Genomic DNA, 22,797 nt, shown 5'->3' on the forward strand with positions numbered 1-22,797 from the left:
AAAAATATATATTTTAGTTCTTGTATTCGTGCGTTTTGATGCTTGTATATGAGTTTTGTAAAATTGATAAACCAATTCCTTTTAGGCTGTGGCTAAAAGCAAGAAAATTGTGGGTTGAATTTTAATGCTCCCTCTTTTGCTTAAATTATAGTCCACTTTGTTTTTATATGTACCTCAATTTTGCTTTAATTTTCAGTAATTCTCTGGTTGATAATTTATATGGTCTTTTATTGCAGTCATTCCATTTTTGCAAGTATAGGAGGGATGAAAATCAACTGTATATATTTGCTGATGATGTTGTTCCACGATGGCTTACTGCATCATACCATATAGATTTTGACACCATGGCTGGTGCAGACAAGTTTGGTAATGTCTATTTTGTGCGGCTACCCCAAGATGTATCAGATGAGATAGAAGAAGACCCAACTGGTGGAAAGATAAAATGGGAACAAGGGAGGCTCAATGGAGCTCCGAACAAGGTAGAGGAGATAGTTCAGTTTCACATTGGCGATGTCGTAACTTCCTTGCAGAAGGCATCTCTGATACCAGGTGGTGGAGAATGTGTCCTTTATGGAACGGCAATGGGGAGCTTGGGGGCATTGCTTCCATTCACTTCCCGTGATGATGTTGACTTCTTTTCCCACCTAGAGATGCATATGAGACAGGAACACCCTCCCTTGTGTGGACGAGATCATATGGCTTATAGATCTGCGTATTTCCCTGTAAAGGTAACCTCTTCCTTCCTTATACAGTTCAATGAATTGTTTAATTATGAAGTCATGTTCTCAGAGATGGCTCCAGGATGCAGTTAATTATTTATTTGAAAGATTTTTTCAACATCAATTCCAGGTGCTATTAAAAATTAGTCTTTTCCAAAATATTACTTTAGTTTGGAAGATTGAGAACTATGTTTGTCTCTATCCTGTTTATCATCATTTTATTATAAAATTGTCATTATCACCATTATGCTTTGTTAGTACTTTCTCTATCTCATTCTCATGCTATCAAAAGGAAGAATTGGTTTGTTTGAAAAATGATGTTGAGAAAGTTGGTTTTTGTGGTGTGAATAATTACCATTCAACTGTGGCTACCCATATATTACTCTTGGTTTTGAAAGTTTGAAATGATTTTGCAGGACGTGATTGATGGGGATCTGTGTGAGCAGTTTCCTACCCTGCCTATGGATTTGCAGAGAAAAATTGCAGATGAGTTGGATCGAACTCCTGGGGAGATACTGAAGAAACTTGAAGAAGTCCGAAACAAGATTATTTGAGATAGCTGATAGCATCAAGTCTAAGGTGGCTCCCTTCCCTCTCCTTGTTTTGCATTTTGTGTCCCTTTGGGTTTATATTTATATTGTTGATGAATATTATTATTTTTCCTATAACTTTATTTGGATACTCAAACCAATTACAATGCTTAGATTATCATTGGATGAGTATATTCATCAACAACTCAAACCAATTGCAATACTCAAAACCATAATTAGGCTATTTAATCAGCATATTGAGTATTTCCGTTTGTATTTCTTATATCCAAATCACATTACATTGTAAGGTACCAAACGCCTCCAAAGGGATTTGATCATCACTCAAGAATACATTGTCCTTTGCATATAGGTTGTTTTACCTGGATTTATCAGCCCGGATCACTGGTTGCGAGTTGTGGTTAAGAAAGCTAAAGCATGTCTCACATGCTCCCGAGGCAGATGAGGAGATATTGCAAGTTGTTCCAAGTTGAAAGCACGAGGCATAGATAGAAGTATTGTATAAGTTTTGAAACAAACTAGTTGTATTAGAGGCCAAAAATCAGAGATTGACATTTGCTGCTGTTGTAATTAATCAGATCCTCTTGTGCATTTGTATGTTCATTAGTAGATAGAGATTGATTTTTCCATGCTCTCTCCTTTCCCCTCTTACCTTCGAGGTAAGAGGTATTGCTTATATCAAGCCTTTATGTTTTTTGTTTAAGTCAATCAAGTCCTCCCCTTATTGTATGGTCAAATAAACTTAATTTAGATAAACAATATTGACATGACTATCGATGTGATTTATTTCGACTTAAGTGACTAATCGGACTGTCGTCTGGTCAATATTTTCCATCTAAATTGAACTCGTTCAATACGAAATAATAGATTGAGGACCCAATTGATACAAATAAAAAAATAAAAGTTAAAGTAAAAATTTTACCATAATTGGAGGTCAAACTTAAAATGGCCCAAAACACTTAAAAGTTATTAGACCCAGCCCAAACTATTTGTTCCCTTCCTACTCCCTAGTTCAAAGCCGAAGTTTTTGAGTAGCCGACTTTACCCTTCTTCTCTGTTCAAAAATCCAGCGTTTCCTGTCTACTCATACTCCGACTTGCGACACCCAGACCCAGGTCTGCCTCTCCCTCCCTCTTTCCTTTTCTTTTCCTCAATGGGTATCTGTTGAATCTCTATTTAAGTTGAAAAATTGATTGTAAGTCGATGGTTCGTAGGAACTATTCAGTTAAGTAACCTTGTATTAGATGTGTGGTTGGTGTTATGTTTGAATGATGAAATTATCAGTATTTAGTTGGTTTAATACTTGCTATATCGGCTTGATCATGTATATTTAATTGATTTATTGATATATTCTTGAAGATATTTTAGGGTTTGTTTTTTATGTTCTAGGCTTAGACAGACGTTCATTCCTTGTCTTTTTTTTTTTTTAATATAGAATTATCATGTGGCAGTATTTGTACTGCACTATAGCTCGAACTTAGGATCACTACCCAAATCTCATCTCACCCTTTCAACTTGAGGTAAAGCCCAAGCGGCATCTGAATCCATGCTCTTACAACTGACAGCTTCTGCCCATACACCTGTGTTAACATTGAGTTTTCGCTTTCCTAATCACTGGACGTCTGAGGCCTTTTTTTCGTATAGCATTTCCTTTTCTGTAATGGTAGTAATATCATTTGTGGAGTTGAGCTTTCTTCTCCTTTCAAGATAATGTGTGAATGGTTGGCTTATACATAGAACAATTTGATCAACCGTACATGAATTTTGTTAACTGTTTTTCACATTAAGGTCCTCAGCTGGAACATAAGCTTGGTTTGGGGATTTGGGTTTCACTTTGAAATAGATTTTCTACCGTTCCAGTTCATTTAGAGGTAAATTTTCATGGTTTATGTTTTCAAAGATTGCAACAAGTATTATTACTTATGTTGGTTACTCAAATATTCCTACTGAGGCATTGGTGTTGCCATGTGAGGATCTCTTTATTGCTTATTTGCTTAGGCCCTGTTTAGGGAATTGGGGCTTCAGTGCAGTGGAAAGGCCTCCCACCGTGCCAAATCACCTTAGTATCCTTTTTGCACTTTGGATACTGTACCTGTAAGGCGTAAAATAAATCTTTCAATTATTAAAATTAAACTATTGGTCTTGAAGAATTATTGCTCTTTCTAGAATATTTTGTGTATGTGTCTCCCTTTATGGATTGCGTGTTGCTTCTTTTCTTTCCAATGTTGATTTCAGTATGCCATTTATTTGCAGAGCATAATGGCCAGCAAATCTGAGAGTAAGGAACCTGTAAATGAGCAAATGGTTGCAAATACGTATGCAGCTATGAGATCTGAACTAAATCAAATTTATTCGAAGATCACTGAATTGGAGATGGAAGTGAGTGAGCATTCACTAGTTATAAATGCCATTCAGCCGCTTGACCAATCAAGAAGGTGTTACCGAATGATTGGAGGTGTGCTGGTGGAGAGAACCATCAAAGAGGTTCTCCCGGCTGTGCAGCGAAACAAAGAAGGGCTTGAGGAGGTAATCACTCGGCTTAACGAGGCCTTGGAGAAGAAGAAAAAGGAAATTGCTGATTTTGAGGCAAAATACAAAATTAGGATAAAGAAGTCTGATAGTGAGGTGAAAGATGAAAGCAGCAAGAAGGAAGGCTCTGCTCAAGGAGTTCTTGTTGGCCCTGCAAGTTCAAGTGGGTGATAGGTCTACTCTTTCTGTTTCCTTCCTCATATTCTTAAACTTTGTCCAGTTATTGCTAAGATGTACCCAAATCTGACCAGATGAAACTTTGTTCAGTTATTGCTAAGATGTACCAGTTTTTAGAGAATCAGATGTTTTGTTGATCAGGATAACATTTTGTAACAAATTGTGTTAAATTGGTGATTATGTTTTGATCTTTGCTTATTGGAATGCCCTAGATTGGATTTTTTTTTTTGTCAAATTGGGCTATTCAAGAAATACTATCATGTTCTCACCAATGGCCAGTTTAAGGGTGAGAATTTTCACAATGTAACTCGATACCAGGAAATGAATCTACAAGCAAAACATGCCATTAAATCTGTACAAATATAAAAATTGCAGCTCTTCGTGCCTTTAAAAATGAGAAAAACACAGTTTTGATTGGCATGATCATTTCACAGTTTATTGGCAGCCGAATTCTGGTTATCAAGCTTCAATTAAAGTTTATTGTTCTTCCTCACATACAAACGATCATTTTCAAGCTTCCTCTCCATCTCCAACCTGGAATCTCCAAGTCTAGTTCTCTCTTCTAACCATCTGACAATGTCCGAAAACACGATATCGATGTTTTCCAATGGTTCTCCATAGAGTAGACCATGCCACATTCCAGGGTACAACTTCAGGGTCTTGTCTGTGCTTGAAGCTACATTGTAAAGTTGTTTGCTAACTTGTTGATCAGTCACTTTATCATCTTCCCCATGGAGAACTATGAATGGAAGTTTAACCTAATCCACACAATTGACAAAGAAATGAGCTAAACACAATAAGCCAAACAAAAAATAAGAGAAAACAGAGATGGAGTTATTTACAAACCTCATCTAGCCTTTTCTCAATGTCCAAGCTAACTCTCAAAAGCTCAAAGGCAGTTTTCATTCGGAGTGGGCCTTTGTAGCAATATGGGTTCTTCCTAATCTGTTTACAAAGAAAAATATCAATCCTTAGTTTAATAGACTTCGTTTTACACACGTAAATACATCCATGACACATTTTCGAATGCAAACTTTCTGTAACGAATATATACCTCTTCTCTTATTTCTGCCTCTTTGAATGCAACTTCAACAATGTCTGTGTGTATTGGTAATTTCCAAGTTGGAGCCAACCAGCATATCCCTTTGAGAAGAAAAGTGACTGGTGGAGATGGCTTCATATTATCTGCAATCTGTTATAAATAAAAAAAAATTAAGTCAAAAGATAATGAGACCCTTTTTTTATCTTCTAATTGTATCCTTAATTATTTATTAGTGAAAATAAAATGAATCAAGATTTCTCTAAACTTTGCAGATGTCAAGTTAGGTGATGTAAGTCAACTAAATTCATTATAGATTCAAGATTATCAGCAAACATTGCATTGCATGATCAGTTATATGTAAATGTACAGCATGCATGCCATCAATTATTTTATAAATGCTCAAAATGATCTCAAATTATAATTTAAAATGCTTTTCTTTCCGAAATTTTTCACATTCCTTTATTTTTTTTATGAAAATTAATTTTGTTTATTTACAGGTAAGTTTCATTTGATTAATCGACATTTGAATTAAAAAAATTAAAATATGCATAGAATTATGCAAGATATATACCTCCATTCACAAGAAAAGAATGGAACATAAAAGAATTTTACATGCACAAGATCCAAATTTGTAGGATCAAGACCATATCAAACATGTTTTTCCTAGTCTATAGAGCAAGAATCAAGGACAAAGAGTAGACGATATTGAAGAAAATGATAATCACATGCACGTGCGCACACATTTATACCTTACACATGGGTGCAACCAAGATGGTGCCATCCCAGAAGTCTGGCATCTTTCTGTGTAGAAGAAGAACCAGGGCTCCTCCCATGGACTCCCCTAGCAAATATCTCATCTTCCCTTTATTCTCTTCCTTCTCTAAATTATGAAGAAGATGAATTGTAAGTTTATGAATGAAATTGAATGGAATTATAAGGGGGAATAAAAATGTAAACTCACCACATATACTTGTGAAATGATCACTGCAATCATTGATTATATCATCAAAGTTCTGTATATATGCTTCCAATCCAGCTGATTTTCCATGGCCTTGGTAATCCATGCCGTAAACTGCATAACCTTCTTTCACAAGCCTCATTGCAGTACCTAAATTTAACCATTAAAACCCATTGTCAGCTTTCGATCAAGTATGGATTTTGCTGTGTAAAATGAATAGACTACTTACTGCTCATGGTGATGCTGCATTCCATGGCATAACCATGGCAAATGAAGATCAAAGCTTTGGGTTCTTTCCCCACCGGAATCCATTTACAAGTGAAAAGTTTCAATCCTCGAGAATTTGTAATGAACGTCTGCAAATTGATATGAAAATATTATAGCCTAAAATATGATATCATGTAATCATAATGCAAACTGTGTAAACTTATGCTCACCTCATCATAATTAACATTCTCATCTGGATGTGTCTGTAGACATTTATTACGCAAGATAAAAGAAAATTAGAGAGAATAATCAGAACAAAGAATGCATGTGCACAAAAGGCAAGAAACATACCAATGCCATGAAGGTGATGATAGACAAATCTGTCTTCTGGGGGAGGGGTGTAGGAGTAATGAAAGTAAGGTACAGAATCTTAAAGCAAATGGCTTCCTCTTGTACAGAAGAAAGAAGCTTAAAGCAATTGCTCTTGAGGTTAATTGTTAGACACAAAAGAAACTTGAATCTATCTAGAAAAGGAAAAGCAGTGATGTTTTAACAAGAAACCATAAGACACAAAGCTAAAAAAATTGAAATTCACTTCATTAGCAAAGATAAGAACTTGAAATCTAGTTTTTTTTTTCGATATTAAATTTAAATCCGAAACAAATAATAACAGATAAAAAAATTTCGAGTTACAAAACAAGAGTTAAAAGAAGGTTTAAAGGATTAATTATGATCTCCAACTTACATTTTAGTTGCCTATATATAGAAAAATTGTTAGCATTGCCAGATATGATAGTTGCCATCTCCCCACTTGCGAGGGAGAGAGACCCCATGCCCTTAAGACTTGCCAAGGGAAACAACTTACCAAAGGGTGAGGTATGTGAACCTAACTTTTAACACTTTAAATTATCAAGGGGGTTAAAAGATTGTTCATCTTTATAAAAATAGTATTTTAATATAAGAAAATATAATCATCAACTACATAATGCATAGTATTTTAAAGAAAGAGTCAAAGAAGATGATGCATAGTATTATTGTTATTATTATTTGTTAAGTTCTTGGCTGTATTGCTTAGTTCATGCCTCTCCAATTTGCTCTTGCTATACTTGACTTAGGTGACTTGTATATTTATAGTGTATATAGTTAATTATTTTGGAATCCGAAATTTAAAATACCTTTTTCTTAAACATGAGAAAAATATATGTTTGTAAGTACAATAACATCATGACCATATGTAAAAAATTTAATGAAATCGATTCATAAATAATTATTTCATAAATTTTTTGAATAAGTCTATTTCAATATTCAATTATGTTGTAAAACAGTAATTATTAAAAAAATATGATTAAAAAACTATAATAAAAAAACAAATTTTTAACCGTCATTGTTTAATATTATTTTTACAAGTCAAATAAATTTTTTAAAACCTGAACTTGAACTCGAACCCAAACTTGAACCCAATTTAAATCATTTATGAGGTTGATGAGACTCTTGGGCCAGATTAGAGCCTGAGCAAAAGCCGAGTGGCAGTCAGCTGCTAAGTTGTTTGGACCTCAGCTTGCTTGGTGGGACCTCAGTAGCAGTCATATCTCTTTTTCCTAATGTTCATTGAAGCAGACTTATGTGTCAGTCCTCATTGCTTTCTGCATTCTTCAACTGCCATAACTATTTTTTTTAAAGTAAAATCACAAATAATTTCAAATCACAGAAAAATATGTAGTTCAACTGCCATTTAATTCATTTTATCATTTTTCTTTTCAGAGTTAAGAACGAGAGCGTTACAATGGTATCATCCTGCCTGCTGGAATTGTTGTTTGTGTTCATTGCATTATCATTTTTCCTGAGTTTAGGAGCAGCATCATATATGCATCATCCTTAGCCCACAAAAACTATCAGAAACCTTGACTAGAACCGTATTTTTGCTCTGATAGGTTGGCGTTTCCAGGTGCTGTATGGGTGATTATTCTGACTACCCAGTCCACTAATAGGGACTGTGAAGCTCTTGTAAGCTTCTCCCTCGACCACAGAAAAATATGAGCTCTGCCTGCGTATATTTATCAACCAATGTACAAATGAAAGCCAAACTCCAGATTTACTTCATTTTCTCTTTCTACCCTATAGCTGCTACAAGTGGACTAAACCCTTTCAATTATTTTCCTCTGATTATTATTAAATCTTATCGTTGGATGAAAGGTTGAGGAGTGCAGCTCAATCAGGAAATACAGATGACTTGTATGGATTAATTCAAGATGACGCGGATGTTTTGCGACGCATCAATGAGATGGAGTTTGTTGATACTCCACTACACATAGCTGCAGCTGCAGGACACACTGACTTTGCGATGGAGTTGATGAACTTAAAGCCATCATTCACTAGGAAGCTGAACCAAGGGGCTTTAGCCCTCTTCACCTAGCCTCGCAATATCCAGAAGCAGAGATGGTTCGTGTCAAAGCGAGGGAGGGTTACACTCCTCTTCATCATGCAGCCAGAGAAGGAAATGTTCCTCTTCCGTCTAAATTTCTGGAGTATTGCCCCAATTGTAACTTAGATTTGACTGTTCGAAAAGAGACTGCTCTGCATGTTGCAGCACAATACAATAACTTAGAAGCTTTCGAAGTCATACTGGACTGGATTCAGAGGACTGACAAATACTACGACTTTGAGAAAAGAAGAACCCTGAACTTACAGGACAAGGATGGAATCACTGTGTTGCACATAGCCGTATCAAATAACCAACGCAAGGTACCATTTATCTCATCTTTAAGAGAAAATAGAATTAATTTGGCATTGTATTTTATACCATTTGTCAATTAATTGAGGATTTTATATAAGCAGATGATCAAACTGTTAATAGAAAGCAAGAAGGTTGATAGGAATAGGGTTAATCAGAGTGGTTTTACAGCTTTGGGTGTCTTAGAAGTTCAAGCTCCAGTTGACAGATAGACTGTCAACATTCTGGAACGTGCTAAAGATCCACCATTAAGGTTCCGTAGAGTGTCATACCTTACAAAATTTGGACGTGATATTGAGGAGATGAAACCTGATACGATCAATGCGTTGCGAGTCGTATTTGCACTGATTCTATCGATGTCTTACAAAGCCAGCCTGGTGGTATTTTGCAGGCTGAAGCTGGTTCCAATAGTACTGCACTGATTCTATTGCTTGTTTTGCTGCTTGCATCGTTGAAATGTTGTTTATTAGGTTTTATTGAAAGGCAAAGGTATTATTACCAAGAAAAATTGGTAAATAAGAGGTTTTTTTGGCCAAAGCTAAGATTACAGAGATAAAGAACACCAGATGATAGAACTATACATACCCATCCAGGGTCAGACAACTCAGAATATTCACACAAAAAAGAAAACGTAAGAGCTATAAGCAGACAGAACAGTTCCCCTGTTCCCACTTCTTGCATAACCTTCACCTGTAGCTTACTCGTAAACAACCATCTCTGCACAAACACATGGCACCTTCAGCTCAAATCACCAAAGCTTCTTTGATTGCCAAAATCTCTGCCATATATTAGCATCCCGTTGATCGCGAAAAGACAGCCTTCATGTTGCCATGTCCATCTCCTAAAATGCTTCCTGTACCGGTATCACCGGAACATCCCCTCGCTGCTGTTGTTGTCCTCTTTTATTTCCTTTTGAGTTTGGTGTTTAGTCCCTAGTTCTGGGACTCTCTGTTTCAAAGGTTCAGTGTTTACAGACCCTCCTTGTACCTTCTTTCGATATGTTTTTTACTCTAAACGATGGCTAAACAGCGACCGGAGTTTTATTCCTAGTAAGTTCCTCGAGAATGAAGATAACACCTTGTTGTCGATGCCTTATCAAGTACTAGATAGTTTCATAATATAAATTAAATCTAATAATACGAATAAATATGAATACAATACCATTAATTAATTATATCAAAATGTTAAACGTAAATAAAAATAAGTTTATTAAACATGTAACACAATATAAAAATAATATTTTAATTTAAAAATCTATAATCATAAAGTACACAATGCATAGAGCCTTGATTTCATTTTTTTTCTTCCAAGTTCTTGGCTGTGTTGTTTTGTTCATGCCTCTGCAATTTGCCTTGTTACGCTTGACTTAGGTCACTCGAAAATTTATAATATATATTGTTAATTATTTTGGAATCCGAAATTTAAAATACATTTTTCTTAAATATGAAAAAAATATATATGTAAATAAAAAACATCTTGATCATATATAAAAACTTTGATAAAATCGATTCATAAATAATTTTATAAACTTTTAAAATAAATTTATTGTGATATCTAATTACGTTATAAAAATGTAATTTTTAAAACATATGATTGAAAAATTATCATAACAAATAAAGTTTTTAGACTATACTATTTAACATTACATTTGTAAGATTCGAATAAACTTTTTAAAACCCGAACTCAAACCCAACCCGAATCCAGCTTAGGACATGGAAGGGGTTGATGAGAAATCTTGGGCCAGATTTGAGCGTGAGCAAATACCAAAGATTTTATTTGGACCTCAGCTTGTTTGGTGGGTGCGTAGAATTTGTATGAAGTTGAACTCGGAATAGCTAATTCCCACAAGGAGAAGGAAATTGGCAACTGCTCTTCCTGAATTTGGAATAGCTATTCCTATCAAGAATTGTCCATTCACATTGAAAAAAATAATAACAGAAACTTTAATATAATTGCAAAGATTTTTGTAAGACAAATTCACTTCGTGTAGCTTGATTTGATTCCTAGCAAATAAGATGCCACACTTATCAGGCAACACCTAACATTTTCTCCACTAATTGAATCTACAAATATGACACAAATTATTATTTCCCTTTACAATTTTACATCAGCTAAACAGTGTTTGAGCAACAAATGCTTTTCAGTGCCTAACTACTGATCTGTTCCTTGTTTCCTGATGTCAACAACTCATCATTTTGATGCTTCAATTCCCTCTCCAGCCTTGAGTTTCCTGACTCAGTTCTGTGATTCAACCAGTTGATGATATCTGCAAACACAATCTCAATGTTTTCAGGTGTCTCCCCATAAAGCAGGCCATGCCACATCCCTGGATACAGCTTGAAAGTCTTGTCTGAGCTTGCTGCTACATCATACAGCTGCTGACTAACAGCTTTATCTGTTACCTTGTCATCTCCTCCATGGAGAACTATAAATGGTAATGAAACCTGATAAATAATCAAACGAAAACCAACCAAAGGGTTGAGTTAATTTTTGGGTTAATAAGGAACAACAAAAAGAAAAAATTTAAGGTAACAATTAATTGACAAATCACCTCATTAAGTCTTTGTTCAAGCTCCATGCTGGTCTTTAGAAGTTCATTGCCTGTTTTCAAACGAGGACGTCCTTTGTAGCAATATGGGTTTGCTCTAATCTGTTAATTACTTAAGTTATTGCCATTAATACACCAACTTGGAATTCTATTTGAAAGTTTCGAATTCAAATCTTGAAAATAAACCATAATTGTTGAAAAGTGAAATTGAGTGTATATACAAATTGACTATTATTTATAGGAGGAGAAATTAAAACACCTGCTCTCTTATCTCAGGCCTTCTAAAAGCAGCATCAATGACATCTTGACTTGGAATTAGTTTCCAGGTTGGAATAAAATTGCAAAGCTTTGTCAAAGCACTTATGACCAGTGGATGTGGCTTCATTTCATCTGCAATCTGTGGTTAAATAAATAAATAGAATAATGTTAACATTCCTTTGGTTTGAAATAATCTCAGATCTGATCCTAAATCAGATAACATTTTTTTTTCTTGGAAGGGGAGGTCTGACCTAGACCCTGATGTGTAATTGCCAGAAGTTTAAGCAAAAATCAGCACAATAATCAAAGTCCTATGGGATAGTTTATTCAATTATAACAGCTGTTCAAACTTTGAACAATCTGTCAATGGATTCCAAACTAGAGAAAAAAGTAAATGAAACCCATGATCTAGAAGACATGTATAATTAAGTATGTAATTGGCTGCATAATTCATCCTCACTAGAGGCTTTATGGTCCTTAATGTAAGGTTTGACATTGTGAATGTCCTAACTTTAAAGTCAGCAAGCTTTTAATATGACAAAGGAAAGGCCTTTTACAACTTGTTCAACCAAATAGATAAGGACTCTTATCTATACTCCTTATGTTTAACTTCATTTAACTACAGAAAAGAAGAAAAAATCTGCTAAATGAACCTAACAGTAATTAAGAATTTCCAAGAATTAATGAAACCATATGATCCACCAGATAAATATGGTCCTAATTACCTAATTGAGAGGTCAAGAAAACCATTGGGGATGGCTTTATTAGAGTTCTAGGGTTGAATTCTCCAAACCAAACAGCTCACTGTGTACAAACAGTGAAGATTCTCAGCTAAAAATCTAAAGCTGAAAAGTAAAACAATAATGGGCAAGTGAGATTTTTGACAATTAGCTCTTTTCGTTTTTTAATGCCCTGGATTGTTGACATTTCTGGAGAAAGAACACCACAGAATTTCACCTACCAGAAATTTCTGTTAGTCCAATCTGATAATAACAAATTCCCCCACTAATGATTGAACAAATTTTGGGTCAACACAAAATTTTCTTTTATTTATTTATTATTTTTTTCTTTTTTCAAAAAGGGTACAATGGTTTTCAGATGCTAATTTGCAAATGTGCATAATTCAGAGGGCTAGCTAGCAAGCTTCCAAATGTGGTTCCCACGTTAAAGGGAGTTAAATAGGACAAAGCCAACGAAAGGATCATGGTTAGGTAAGGGGATAGATGGATAAAAAGAATGGGAACAGTACCTTACACATAGGTGCCACCAAGACTGCCCCATCCCAATATTCTGGCTTCTTCCTATGCACCAGCAGCAGCACCGCTCCCCCCATGGATTCCCCTAACAAAAATCTCATCTTCTTTTTGTTCTCTTTTTTCTCTGAAAATTCCATGGAGAAAAACACAAGAAAAATAAGTCATCATTGAGAAAACTTTTATGTTTGGATTTGATCAATCCTGGCTTGGCATTGGAAACTCTTCTGTCATGTATTCAAATATTAAGGAAATCAAAAGGGGTAGTGAATTAAATAATGGAAAAAAATCCAATCCTTACCACATATTTGTGTGAAAAAATTGGAGCAATCATCAACAACATTGTCAAAGCTGGTGACATAGCCCTGCAGCCCTGATGACTTTCCATGTCCTTCATAATCTATTCCATAAACTGCAAATCCTGCTTTCACCAACCTAATTGCGGTACCTGGATTATAATCATAATCAGGTTTATTAGAATTGATCAGATAATCAATTCTTTTCTGTTTCTTTTCCTACTACTCTGCATATAAATATATAGAGAGAGAGAAGAACATAAAGAAAAGAATAAACTTACTGTTCATGGAGATGCTGCATTCCATGGCATAACCATGGCAGATGAAGATTAAACCCTTCGGTTCTTCGTTCATTGGAATCCATTTGCATGTGAAAAGCTTTAGTCCTCGAGAGTTTATGATATATTCCTGCAAGAATATTTGAAAACCAGTTCAGTAAATATAAATAAATAAATAAACAGACTGAGAAACTGATACAACCCCAGAACCAGAAGCCAGACCCAGACTAACCTCCTCATATCGAACAGTCCCGTTTTCAAGATCCTACAGACATCAGAAAAAACAGCCAGACAGAAAGTCAGAAAACAGAACAAAAAGTAATACCAAAACATTAAACTGATGATCACGTAAAAACAACAGACACAAAAAAGAAAAAAAAAAAAAAGATAGGAAGAAGAAACCAAAACAAACCATGTTTTCTTTGTGTTGTAAAGTAGGACTGGCAGGCTTGGAGACTTCAATAGATAAAAGAGAAGAGGGTATCAGGCAGAAGAGAGAGACAGAAAGTTATGGCTCAACTTAGTTACCAAAAACTAAGGAAGAGAAAAGATATAGGAAGTGATGTGATCAAGGCGTACAAAGGATGCGTGCTGTTTGAAGATAAGTATATAGCCTCAAGAGAGAATGAATGAAAGGAAAAACTAGTAAAGAATTTTGATGGGGTTGAAAGAGGTCTGGGAGTCTCAGATTTTTACATGCATAGATACAGAGATGTGCATTTATTTATACACAACTGTTACTGGGGTTTGGGCTAGTTGCTTGACTATTAACCCACTTGGGATTAAGGGTTTGAATCTCTCAAAATATATACATATATAATTAAACTTATAATTAATTAATTTTAAGGGGAAGTTCACATGAATTTTGGGATTCAATCTTTATATTTTTTTATTTTTCATAAGATGAGGTTAGTGGCTTATCAGTAATGCTTTGATGTGACTTTGGTGTAACATTATTACTTCAAAAATAAGAAATTGGAGTCAAAACTATGTTACTTAGAAAGAAAATAAAATAAAAATAATTACAAGGAATGAATGGGAAGACTTAACATAACATCATAGGAGAAAACACCTCAAATAAAGCACAAAAAAAAACTAATGTAATCCAATTAATTAATTAGTGAAGAGTTGTCATTATTATTATTATTATTCCCATATGTATTTGGATTCACTTGCTCACAAGATTGCTGATTTCATACGGATTTCCAATCTATATCTTGTCTTCCATATATTTATTGTTTTCTATTGATTTTCCTCTTTCTTTCCTTTTTTTTGTTATTCTTATTTCTTGATTTGCTTGATTCTTTGAGTGAATGATCCACTATCTATTGTATGCCACCTAAGGAGGTCACCTTTGAAAGCAAACTCTCTCTTAGCAGATCAAAACTATAAAAATCAAAAAGATTTTACAATACAGGATTTGAATTTACGAACTATCAATTCTGCAAATCAAATACTGTACTCTACAACTCTACAATTATCATACCATGTGTCTGCACTAATATATCCAATACCCAAGTTTTCTTTTTTCTTTTTTCCATAGATTTTTTCCCAAAACAAGAAAATTATTAGTACAACTTCAATAGTGTCTGTCTAATTTAGTTTTAATACAAACGCTTGTGTTATTAGAGGGAGCAGGGCCAAGCAAGTGTGGGTATCATTAATTTCAAAGTGTATAAAGGGAAACTTTCATAGGCAGTCAGAGGGGAATACAATGGGATGAGTCCTTTAAAGACCAAATCACCCAAAGAGTTCAATGCATGTATATCCTTACCCAAAGTCTCAAATTGGAACAAGCCGTGGACATAAGCAGTATTGGGACGGCAGCTTTGACCAAAGCAAACTTTCACAAAGTCTCAAATGGATGCTCCCCTGTCCCTATTAGAACTTTCTGCCTCAGCTTTTACGATAATGTATTTCATAACAATCGTCCATTTATTAATTAAGATTTAATTATAATATAATTATTTTTTTAAAAAAAAAAGCGAAATAAATTTTATTAATTACTAACAATTAAATAATATAACCAAAGATCTCAATTCATAAGAGAAAGTTCCATAGGCTGTCATATAACCTAGCTAGGTCTCATATCTACGTCCAAATTAATATAGAAACAACACCTAACTAGTTCTCATATCTACGTCCAAATTAATATAGAAACAACACCAAGCAAAAAAAAAAAATTATTAATTAGCCATGGCAGAAGCTTCTCTTACTCTAATTTCTTTGCTGCTGCCTTTTGAAGGGTTGTAGAAGCCTGGTCTACTTTGTAAACTGCCATGGCAAAATCTGGGATTTTTTTGTAACTAAAGAAACTATGACATTGAATAAATATATAATCATATAAATTCTTTAGTTAGAGTTATAAGACAATACTATTACCTAATTAGATTACAATATCTAATTAAAGCGTTATATTATAATACTGTTATTTAATTAGAATTAACTTTCGAATATATATATATAATTCTTTTTGTAAATTTTTAATTGGATAAAGCTTCTTGGATGACTAAAATTGACGAGAGAGCAAACAGAGCCTACCTATAAACAATCTATGCAAAAATGGATCATATTAGTAACATATATGCCATATAAAATAACATATAGGAGCATTTTCCAAAACACCACAGACCCATCATAGGGATCAACTGAGATCGAGTTTAGCAGGCATGTGAGATCTTAGCACATATGAATCATTATTCACTCATACTGATTCCCAATTTGCATCCTTTTGGTGACCTTTTCTTCTATATATTTATTGCTTTCCATTTATTCTCCTCTTTCTTTCCTTTTTTTATTATTCTTATTTCTAGATTTACTTGATTCTTTTAGTGAATGAATTTAGCTCTATCTATTGTATGTGACCTAAGGTGAGGTCACCTTTGAAAACGAACTCTTAGGAGATCAAAACTATAATAATCGAAAAGATTTTACAAGTAAGATTCGAAGGTTGTCTGGTACATTAATAAAATATATTTTAAAATTAATATGATAAATAACAAATATATACCATAATATGTCATAACATGTGTCTATCTCTGAGCACGAGGCCATACCATTGCTGAGCCACCCTTGCCCAATTTGATACCTGCCGACTTCACTCAATTCCCAAGTTTTCATTTTTCATTTTTTATAAACTTTTTCCCAAAAAAAAAAATTAGTAGTACAAATTCATTAGTGTCTGTACCCGATTTAGTTTTAATGCAAAAACTGGTGTTATTAGAGGAGGCAGGCCAAGCAAGTGGGGGTATCATTAATTTCACAGTGTCTAAAAGGAAAACTTTTGTAGGCAGTGAGAGGAATAGAATGGGATGAGTCCTTTAAAGACCAAATCATCCAAAGAGCTCCATGCATATGTATCCTATAGTCCATGTTTTGGTTTGCAATTTTATTAGAAATTGGAAGAAGCCGCGAACACAAGCAGTAATTGGACGGCAGCTTTGACCAAGCAAACTTTCCACAAAGTGGGTGTCTCTTTTTTCTTTCAAAATTATGAGTAAGTAAATAGGTGAATTGGATAGTTTGATTCATCATATTTAAAAATTAAATAGATTAAATATTTTTTAAAAAAATAATTAAAATAGATCAAACATAAAAAAAAATTAAATCAACTAAATATAAAAATAGTTTGATTGATTTGGTTTTAAATTAATGAATCAAAATTTTATTAGTATCGAAATAAATACAAATGGATCAAGATACAACATTATTGGTCATAGAGACAATCTTAGATAGTTAGTTACAAACATATATTTATTAATGAGACAATTCAATAATATGCTAATTACTTATTTTTTATAAAAAGTTAATAAATTTTATACATATATAACCAAAAACTGTTACAAAACGTGAAATGGAGATATTTCTTTTTTTAAAAAAAATTTTAAAAAAATTTAATAAATATTTTGATTACATAAGTTAAAAATTATATAGAAGTTAAAAAGATTATAGAAATAGAGTTTTTGACCGGATGTGAATAAGTTTTAAATAGAGTTTCATAAGTTAAAAAGATTATAGAAATTTGATTACACTGAAGTTAAAATTGAAAATGAAAAATCAATAGAATGATAGGTTTCGTTAAATGCTCGATATTGAATAATTGTCATTATTATTATTTTTTTATATATAAAATTATATATATTATCATTATCATTCACATATATGAGATTCAATTATTAGTTGTAAGACTGAACAATGGTTTAAGGTCACTCGAAAATCAATGGATTGGACCACAAAATCAAATTTTCGGTCGATTTTAAACTAAATGCAAAATAAGTTAAATATTTGTAAATTGTAAGTCTTAAATCCATAAAAAGAATGTCTTTTTTAAGAACTTGGTCGTTAACTAAAAATAATTACATACTTGGAATGTTTATATTCATTATAAATAATAAAATGAATAACTAAAAAAATTTACCAACAACACTAAACAAAATGTTAAAATTTTAAAACTAGTAAAATCTAACAATAGATGAATTACAATGCAAATTATAACAAGAATATATTGTCACATTCAAGAATTTGATATATTGTTTGATTGCAATTTATATTTATGATAATGATATATTTTTATTTTAATTATTTAATTTTTTACAAAATCATAAGATTTAGAGTAGTCATTAAATTGCATTGAATCTTAAGGATGATCACAAGATCAGTCTTGTCAAAGCATAAATCAATTTGGGTCCAAAACTTTTAAAATAAATGATTCGTGATCCCGATTTTAGAACCACTGGATCAAACAGATGCTCACCTTTAACCAGTTAGAAACTCTATATCACACACACACACATGAATACATCGACTAGTAAAATAATCCGAAGGGATCAAATTCATTCAATCTATTTTTCATTATAAAAAATTGAAATGAAAGAATTGTGAAAAGGAGAGAAGCATATAGAGCACAGACAGGATGAAGCATACTCCATCCCATCTCAATCTTATCTATATGATAAGGTCTTAACATGTGTTGGGAATCAGTTTGTTTGTATTCAGATGACTTCTCTGGTATCTTTGAATGTACAGATTCAACAACCATCACATGTTTAACAAGGCAAAACCCAAGAGGAAAAAGTTAAAATGAGACATCTAGAGGCTTTACAGTAAGAAGCCTTGCCCTACAATATTCTGAACTCATACAATAATTCCATGTGCTTATACAGCTCTGCAGCAGGCAAAATGGTTTCCTTCACAGCAGTTTTGTAGCACATGATAAAATTTACTGATTGGATTTTAGAGATAGGTATAGGAGCTGATGGACATCAAAAGCTACAATAATTGCAGGGCCTGCAAAGAATAATTGGACAGTTTGTTTATTATTTTTTTTTTTTCCATTTCTTTCATGTGAACTTGTATTGGTTTCATTGTTCAAACATGTTTTCTTTTTGTCTGTTAAAGAAAAGCATATCTTTAGTGCCATCTTATTTTTTTTGTCCTTTACAGTATATCCAGACGAGTAAGATTTTATTTTAAAAATCTCGATTATCGAATAAAATTTGTGTAGCATAACTTAATATTATGTGTATTTAACAAAATATACATCTTATTTCTACTTATCTCTTCTAAAACGCTATGTCGGTCCAATTTACATGTCGGGATTTTGTTAATATTATAACCCTGGAATTTTTATTAGGGTTCCAATCCAAATTTCTGCTTAGAATGGGACATATTGAACTCCTTCACTCCCACGTACATGGAACTTTAATCTGTCCATAGCTTCTATATATAATATCTACATGTCTCTTGCTGATTAATACATTCATTTAAGATGGGGACTACGTCTATTCTCTAAGTAACATATCAAATGTTAAATTCCAAATCCTAAGGCTTGATTGCTCTTCTGCTCCTTCAATTCTTGTAGCCTAAGCCAAGACTTTAGAACTTTCCTTTCAATATTAAATGATTTGTTCCAAGGGCTAACTTAAATTCAATGTTAAAAATCATCGGCAAATCAAAAATGATGACGAGATACAAACCGATTCAAATTTAATATTTTGAGATCGAAGAAAATTATCTTTTATAATGTTATCTAAAATTTATTATATATAATTATATAAAAAAGTATCGAAGAATTATTTATAGGGAAAAAAGTACTATTGAAATGAATGCAAATGTAAATGGGAAATTATAATTTATTTCACAAATAAAGATTGCCATTGAATATATCTAAATTTGCTAATGGAGATGAAGGTAATTAGGAGTTACAAGTCAATGGTAAAAGTAATAAAAATACATCAATCATTCTATATACATAGCAGCCCAAGCAAAAGTTTGTGCCTCTTCCAATAAATTGCTAGAGAAAATCATAGAAACCAGGACATATAGGGCTTGGCAATTGCTTAATTGGCTTTGGTTGGGGGGAACCTTTCCAATAAAAATTTTTGTTGGCCTGTGACTTGTCCTAAAGCCTAGTCGAGGTAGTGGGAAAACTATCAAGATTAGAAAAAAAATTGCTTTCTATTTAATCAATTAAGCTTAATTTATATAATCAAATGGACATCTTATAATTAAATTATGAATATTTTAATTCGAAAAGACAATAAAGCTTATGAAATCAACGAATTTTGATGAAGAATATAAACTAGTAATTATAGATTCAAGATTTTGCATGAAGAATAGTTAAAGGGTAATCATACAAAGTCGTGATTAAATGGTTTCAAATTTTATACATATAATAATAAAAAAGAATTAAAAACTCAAGAATAGCAACCACATCATCTTCCCTTCACCACGATAAACCACAATGCTCTCTTTGTATCCAAAAAAGGATTAAAAAGTATAAATCTATATATCTATTTAATCCAACATCATCCAATATGACAACTATACATTTAAAATTTTAAAAAAATTAAAGATTTTAAGTTCAGGATAATGAGTTTTATGAAATAAAAAATAATTCCATAATTGGAATTAAATAAATTTTCATCTGCATACTTAAAAAAAAAAGACCCCATCGGACGCCCTCATCTTTTTCTTTTTGAAAGAAAAATTCTTTCAAATGGAGAGAATTTCATGAAGACAATATATTATAAAGGAATTAGTTAAGTGGAAGCAAGAAAATATAAAACAATACTAATTTTAAATAAATCAAATAATTGTAGAGGAAAGCTTGGTCAAAAAGAGTTACAACATTATTATTATTATAATGACTTATAATTACTAAAGTATGCAGATGCAAACAAAGGGTAAATGATACAATCACTTTCTTTCATTTAATTATTTAAAGAAATAGCACAAGTCAAAAATATTTAATGGCAGAGATATCGATAATGAAATATTATAATGACTCATAACTAAACCATTTTAGACCTCTAATACGATAGTATAAAGTCACTTTCTTTCCTTGTTGCATTATTTAAATGTAAGATAGATATCATTTTCATGACTTCATTTTCTTAAAGACAAGTCTGAAAGAGTTGACTATTAATCCCCTTTTATAAATAGGTGGTTAACTAACAATACGAATTTTTAAACTTATCTTAAAAGGGAGAAAAAATAATAATAAAAACACTATTGTTAGTCATACTTCTAAAATTAATTTTAACGACATTTTGGAATTATTACATATGTGTGTATATATATATATATATATATATATATATGTTCACTAGTATATCTCAATGATTAATTAGTGACATAGCTACTTGGATCATCACATGATCCAAATATAAAAAATATAAAAAATTATCACAAATATATATATGCCTTTTTTAGTAAAACATTTGTTGAAGTTATGATTAAATCAAATTATCCAAAATTGATTGCTAAAACAAAAAATGAAATATCAAAGCTTTTCCAAGAAAGGAAAATCTATAAATCTAAGGAAAACATATATTCTCATTGTTTTTATTAAAAAAAATAAAAATTCGTACTTAATTCTTTAATTAAGAATGCATGTTATGGATTCATATTTTTAATTCAAAAAATATATTTATTAAATAAAAAAAATCTTAATGACTCACCTCATAACTTATTGATATAAGATTTATGATATACACACTTAAATTAAAATAAACTAAACAAACACTAAAATACTTCGATAAAACAAAAATCGACTTAACTCGACTCGGACTCATGGATCAATATTTGATCATTTTGGATCAAATTTGAAAGCCTATGCAAGCCCAATAAAACCCAACTAAACAACCCAATTGTTTAAAATTAGATTAAGCCCAAATGATGTAAGGCCCATTCTAACAACCTAATTTCTTAAAACCATTAAAAATCAAGCCCAATAAGCTCAATACATGAAACGATAAAACCCTTTAATTTTAGGGTTTCATCAAAAGAACAGAGGAAACCGCCGTTGCAGTCCCAGCAGAAGAACAGCGAAAGAAGCGATGGGTAACTAGTCCAAAACCCTTAGAAATGCTGTTTGGCTTACATGTTCTCGTAATTTCTAAGGAAACCAGGGATGGGTTTTTCATGTTTCTAATTTTTGTTTCATGTTTTGTTTGGAAATTCCAATAAAAAAAAAAATTTAACAGCGAGAATCAAGGTCCATGAGTTGAGACAGAAATCAAAAACTGAGCTTTTGGCTCAGTTGAAAGATCTCAAGGCTGAACTTGCTCTTCTTCGCGTTGCTAAAGTTACCGGTGGCGCACCTAACAAGCTTTCCAAGATGTACCTTTCTCTCTCTCTCTCTCTCCCTTTTTCTATTTATCTTTTGTTTTGTTATGAGTTAGCTATGGATCTTACGGTTAAGTTTAATTGGGTGTGGAATTTGTTGTTTTTAGATTATTTGTAGAAAAGGGTATTCATTTATTTCAACTAAGGTTTTGCTTGTTTGATTGCTGCATTTGTTACTTGCTTTTTGCTTCCTAAAAAGTTCCTATGTATGGAAAGTAAATGCTAGAAAGAAAAAAATATAATTGATTAATAATGAATAAATGGATGAAATGAAAGATTTCCTCTGATATAATTGTGAAAATTTGTTTTGATAAAAAAGTTACTTAATAGTTTTTGAAGGATTCAAAATAAGAAATTAATTTTCATGAACAACAAACTACATTATTTTACTTTTATATGTGACAATTAAGTTTCAATTGATGTTTATTTTAGCTATTTGCTCCTTTTTTTTTACTTAAATATGATCATTTAGCTACTTTTTAAGAAGCAAGAAGAAAGTAGCGAAAGCGAACGTGAAATGGTTTGATGGCAAGTTAGGCTTTTTAAGAGCAAGTTAGGACATATGTATATGTGCGTTTGCAAATTTACATTTGGAGTGCTTTTATATGAGTTTCATTTATGGCTT

At 32.5% G+C, this 22,797-nt stretch overlaps 6 protein-coding genes across 7 annotated transcripts in view; 4 read left to right on the plus strand and 2 right to left on the minus strand.

Moving 5' to 3' along the window:
* Positions 1–240: 240 nt before the first annotated feature.
* LOC110425331 (spliceosome-associated protein 130 A-like) lies at positions 241–1,896 on the plus strand. Its single transcript, XM_021440219.1, has 3 exons — positions 241–728; positions 1,136–1,298; positions 1,620–1,896. Exons 1-2 carry the CDS (start codon positions 345–347, stop codon positions 1,271–1,273), a joined length of 522 nt encoding a protein of 173 aa, XP_021295894.1. The 5' UTR covers positions 241–344; the 3' UTR covers positions 1,274–1,298; positions 1,620–1,896.
* A 339-nt stretch (positions 1,897–2,235) lies between these two features.
* Positions 2,236–4,171, plus strand: PDF2 (prefoldin 2). Of its 2 annotated transcripts, XM_021440222.2 has the most exons (3): positions 2,327–2,382; positions 3,056–3,138; positions 3,521–4,171. In XM_021440222.2, exon 3 carries the CDS (start codon positions 3,527–3,529, stop codon positions 3,965–3,967), a length of 441 nt encoding a protein of 146 aa, XP_021295897.1. In that variant the 5' UTR covers positions 2,327–2,382; positions 3,056–3,138; positions 3,521–3,526; the 3' UTR covers positions 3,968–4,171. The 2 variants fall into 2 exon arrangements, with proteins under 2 accessions (XP_021295896.1, XP_021295897.1); XM_021440221.2 differs by lacking the exon at positions 3,056–3,138 and having other exon boundaries at positions 2,236–2,382.
* Positions 4,172–4,308: 137 nt separating this feature from the next.
* LOC110425330 (caffeoylshikimate esterase-like) lies at positions 4,309–6,663 on the minus strand. The gene is made up of 8 exons (XM_021440218.2): positions 6,532–6,663; positions 6,411–6,443; positions 6,203–6,329; positions 5,977–6,123; positions 5,765–5,895; positions 5,028–5,165; positions 4,820–4,918; positions 4,309–4,731 (listed from the first exon to the last, which is right to left on the minus strand). Exons 1-8 carry the CDS (start codon positions 6,538–6,540, stop codon positions 4,444–4,446), a joined length of 972 nt encoding a protein of 323 aa, XP_021295893.1. The 5' UTR covers positions 6,541–6,663; the 3' UTR covers positions 4,309–4,443.
* A 1,953-nt stretch (positions 6,664–8,616) lies between these two features.
* LOC110425499 (ankyrin repeat-containing protein BDA1-like) lies at positions 8,617–9,123 on the plus strand. Its single transcript, XM_089785114.1, has 2 exons — positions 8,617–8,922; positions 9,016–9,123. Exons 1-2 carry the CDS (start codon positions 8,617–8,619, stop codon positions 9,121–9,123), a joined length of 414 nt encoding a protein of 137 aa, XP_089641240.1.
* A 1,707-nt stretch (positions 9,124–10,830) lies between these two features.
* On the minus strand, positions 10,831–14,242 carry LOC110425050 (caffeoylshikimate esterase-like). Its single transcript, XM_021439831.2, has 8 exons — positions 13,957–14,242; positions 13,777–13,809; positions 13,548–13,674; positions 13,272–13,418; positions 12,967–13,097; positions 11,719–11,856; positions 11,463–11,561; positions 10,831–11,355 (listed from the first exon to the last, which is right to left on the minus strand). Exons 1-8 carry the CDS (start codon positions 13,957–13,959, stop codon positions 11,059–11,061), a joined length of 975 nt encoding a protein of 324 aa, XP_021295506.1. The 5' UTR covers positions 13,960–14,242; the 3' UTR covers positions 10,831–11,058.
* A 7,550-nt stretch (positions 14,243–21,792) lies between these two features.
* Positions 21,793–22,797, plus strand: part of LOC110425235 (large ribosomal subunit protein uL29) — a 2,066-nt gene continuing 1,061 nt past the window's right edge. Inside the window, exons 1-2 of the mRNA XM_021440082.2 lie at positions 21,793–21,887; positions 22,031–22,166. Coding sequence (XP_021295757.1) covers positions 21,884–21,887; positions 22,031–22,166 — 140 coding nt within the window. The 5' untranslated portion in view covers positions 21,793–21,883. The remainder of the gene's footprint in view (positions 21,888–22,030; positions 22,167–22,797) is intronic.

This window comes from Theobroma umbraticum, unplaced genomic scaffold, assembly GCF_002168275.2.
Source record: "Theobroma umbraticum cultivar Fairchild unplaced genomic scaffold, ASM216827v3 scaffold_81.0, whole genome shotgun sequence".
Classification (NCBI taxonomy): domain Eukaryota; kingdom Viridiplantae; phylum Streptophyta; class Magnoliopsida; order Malvales; family Malvaceae; genus Theobroma; species Theobroma umbraticum.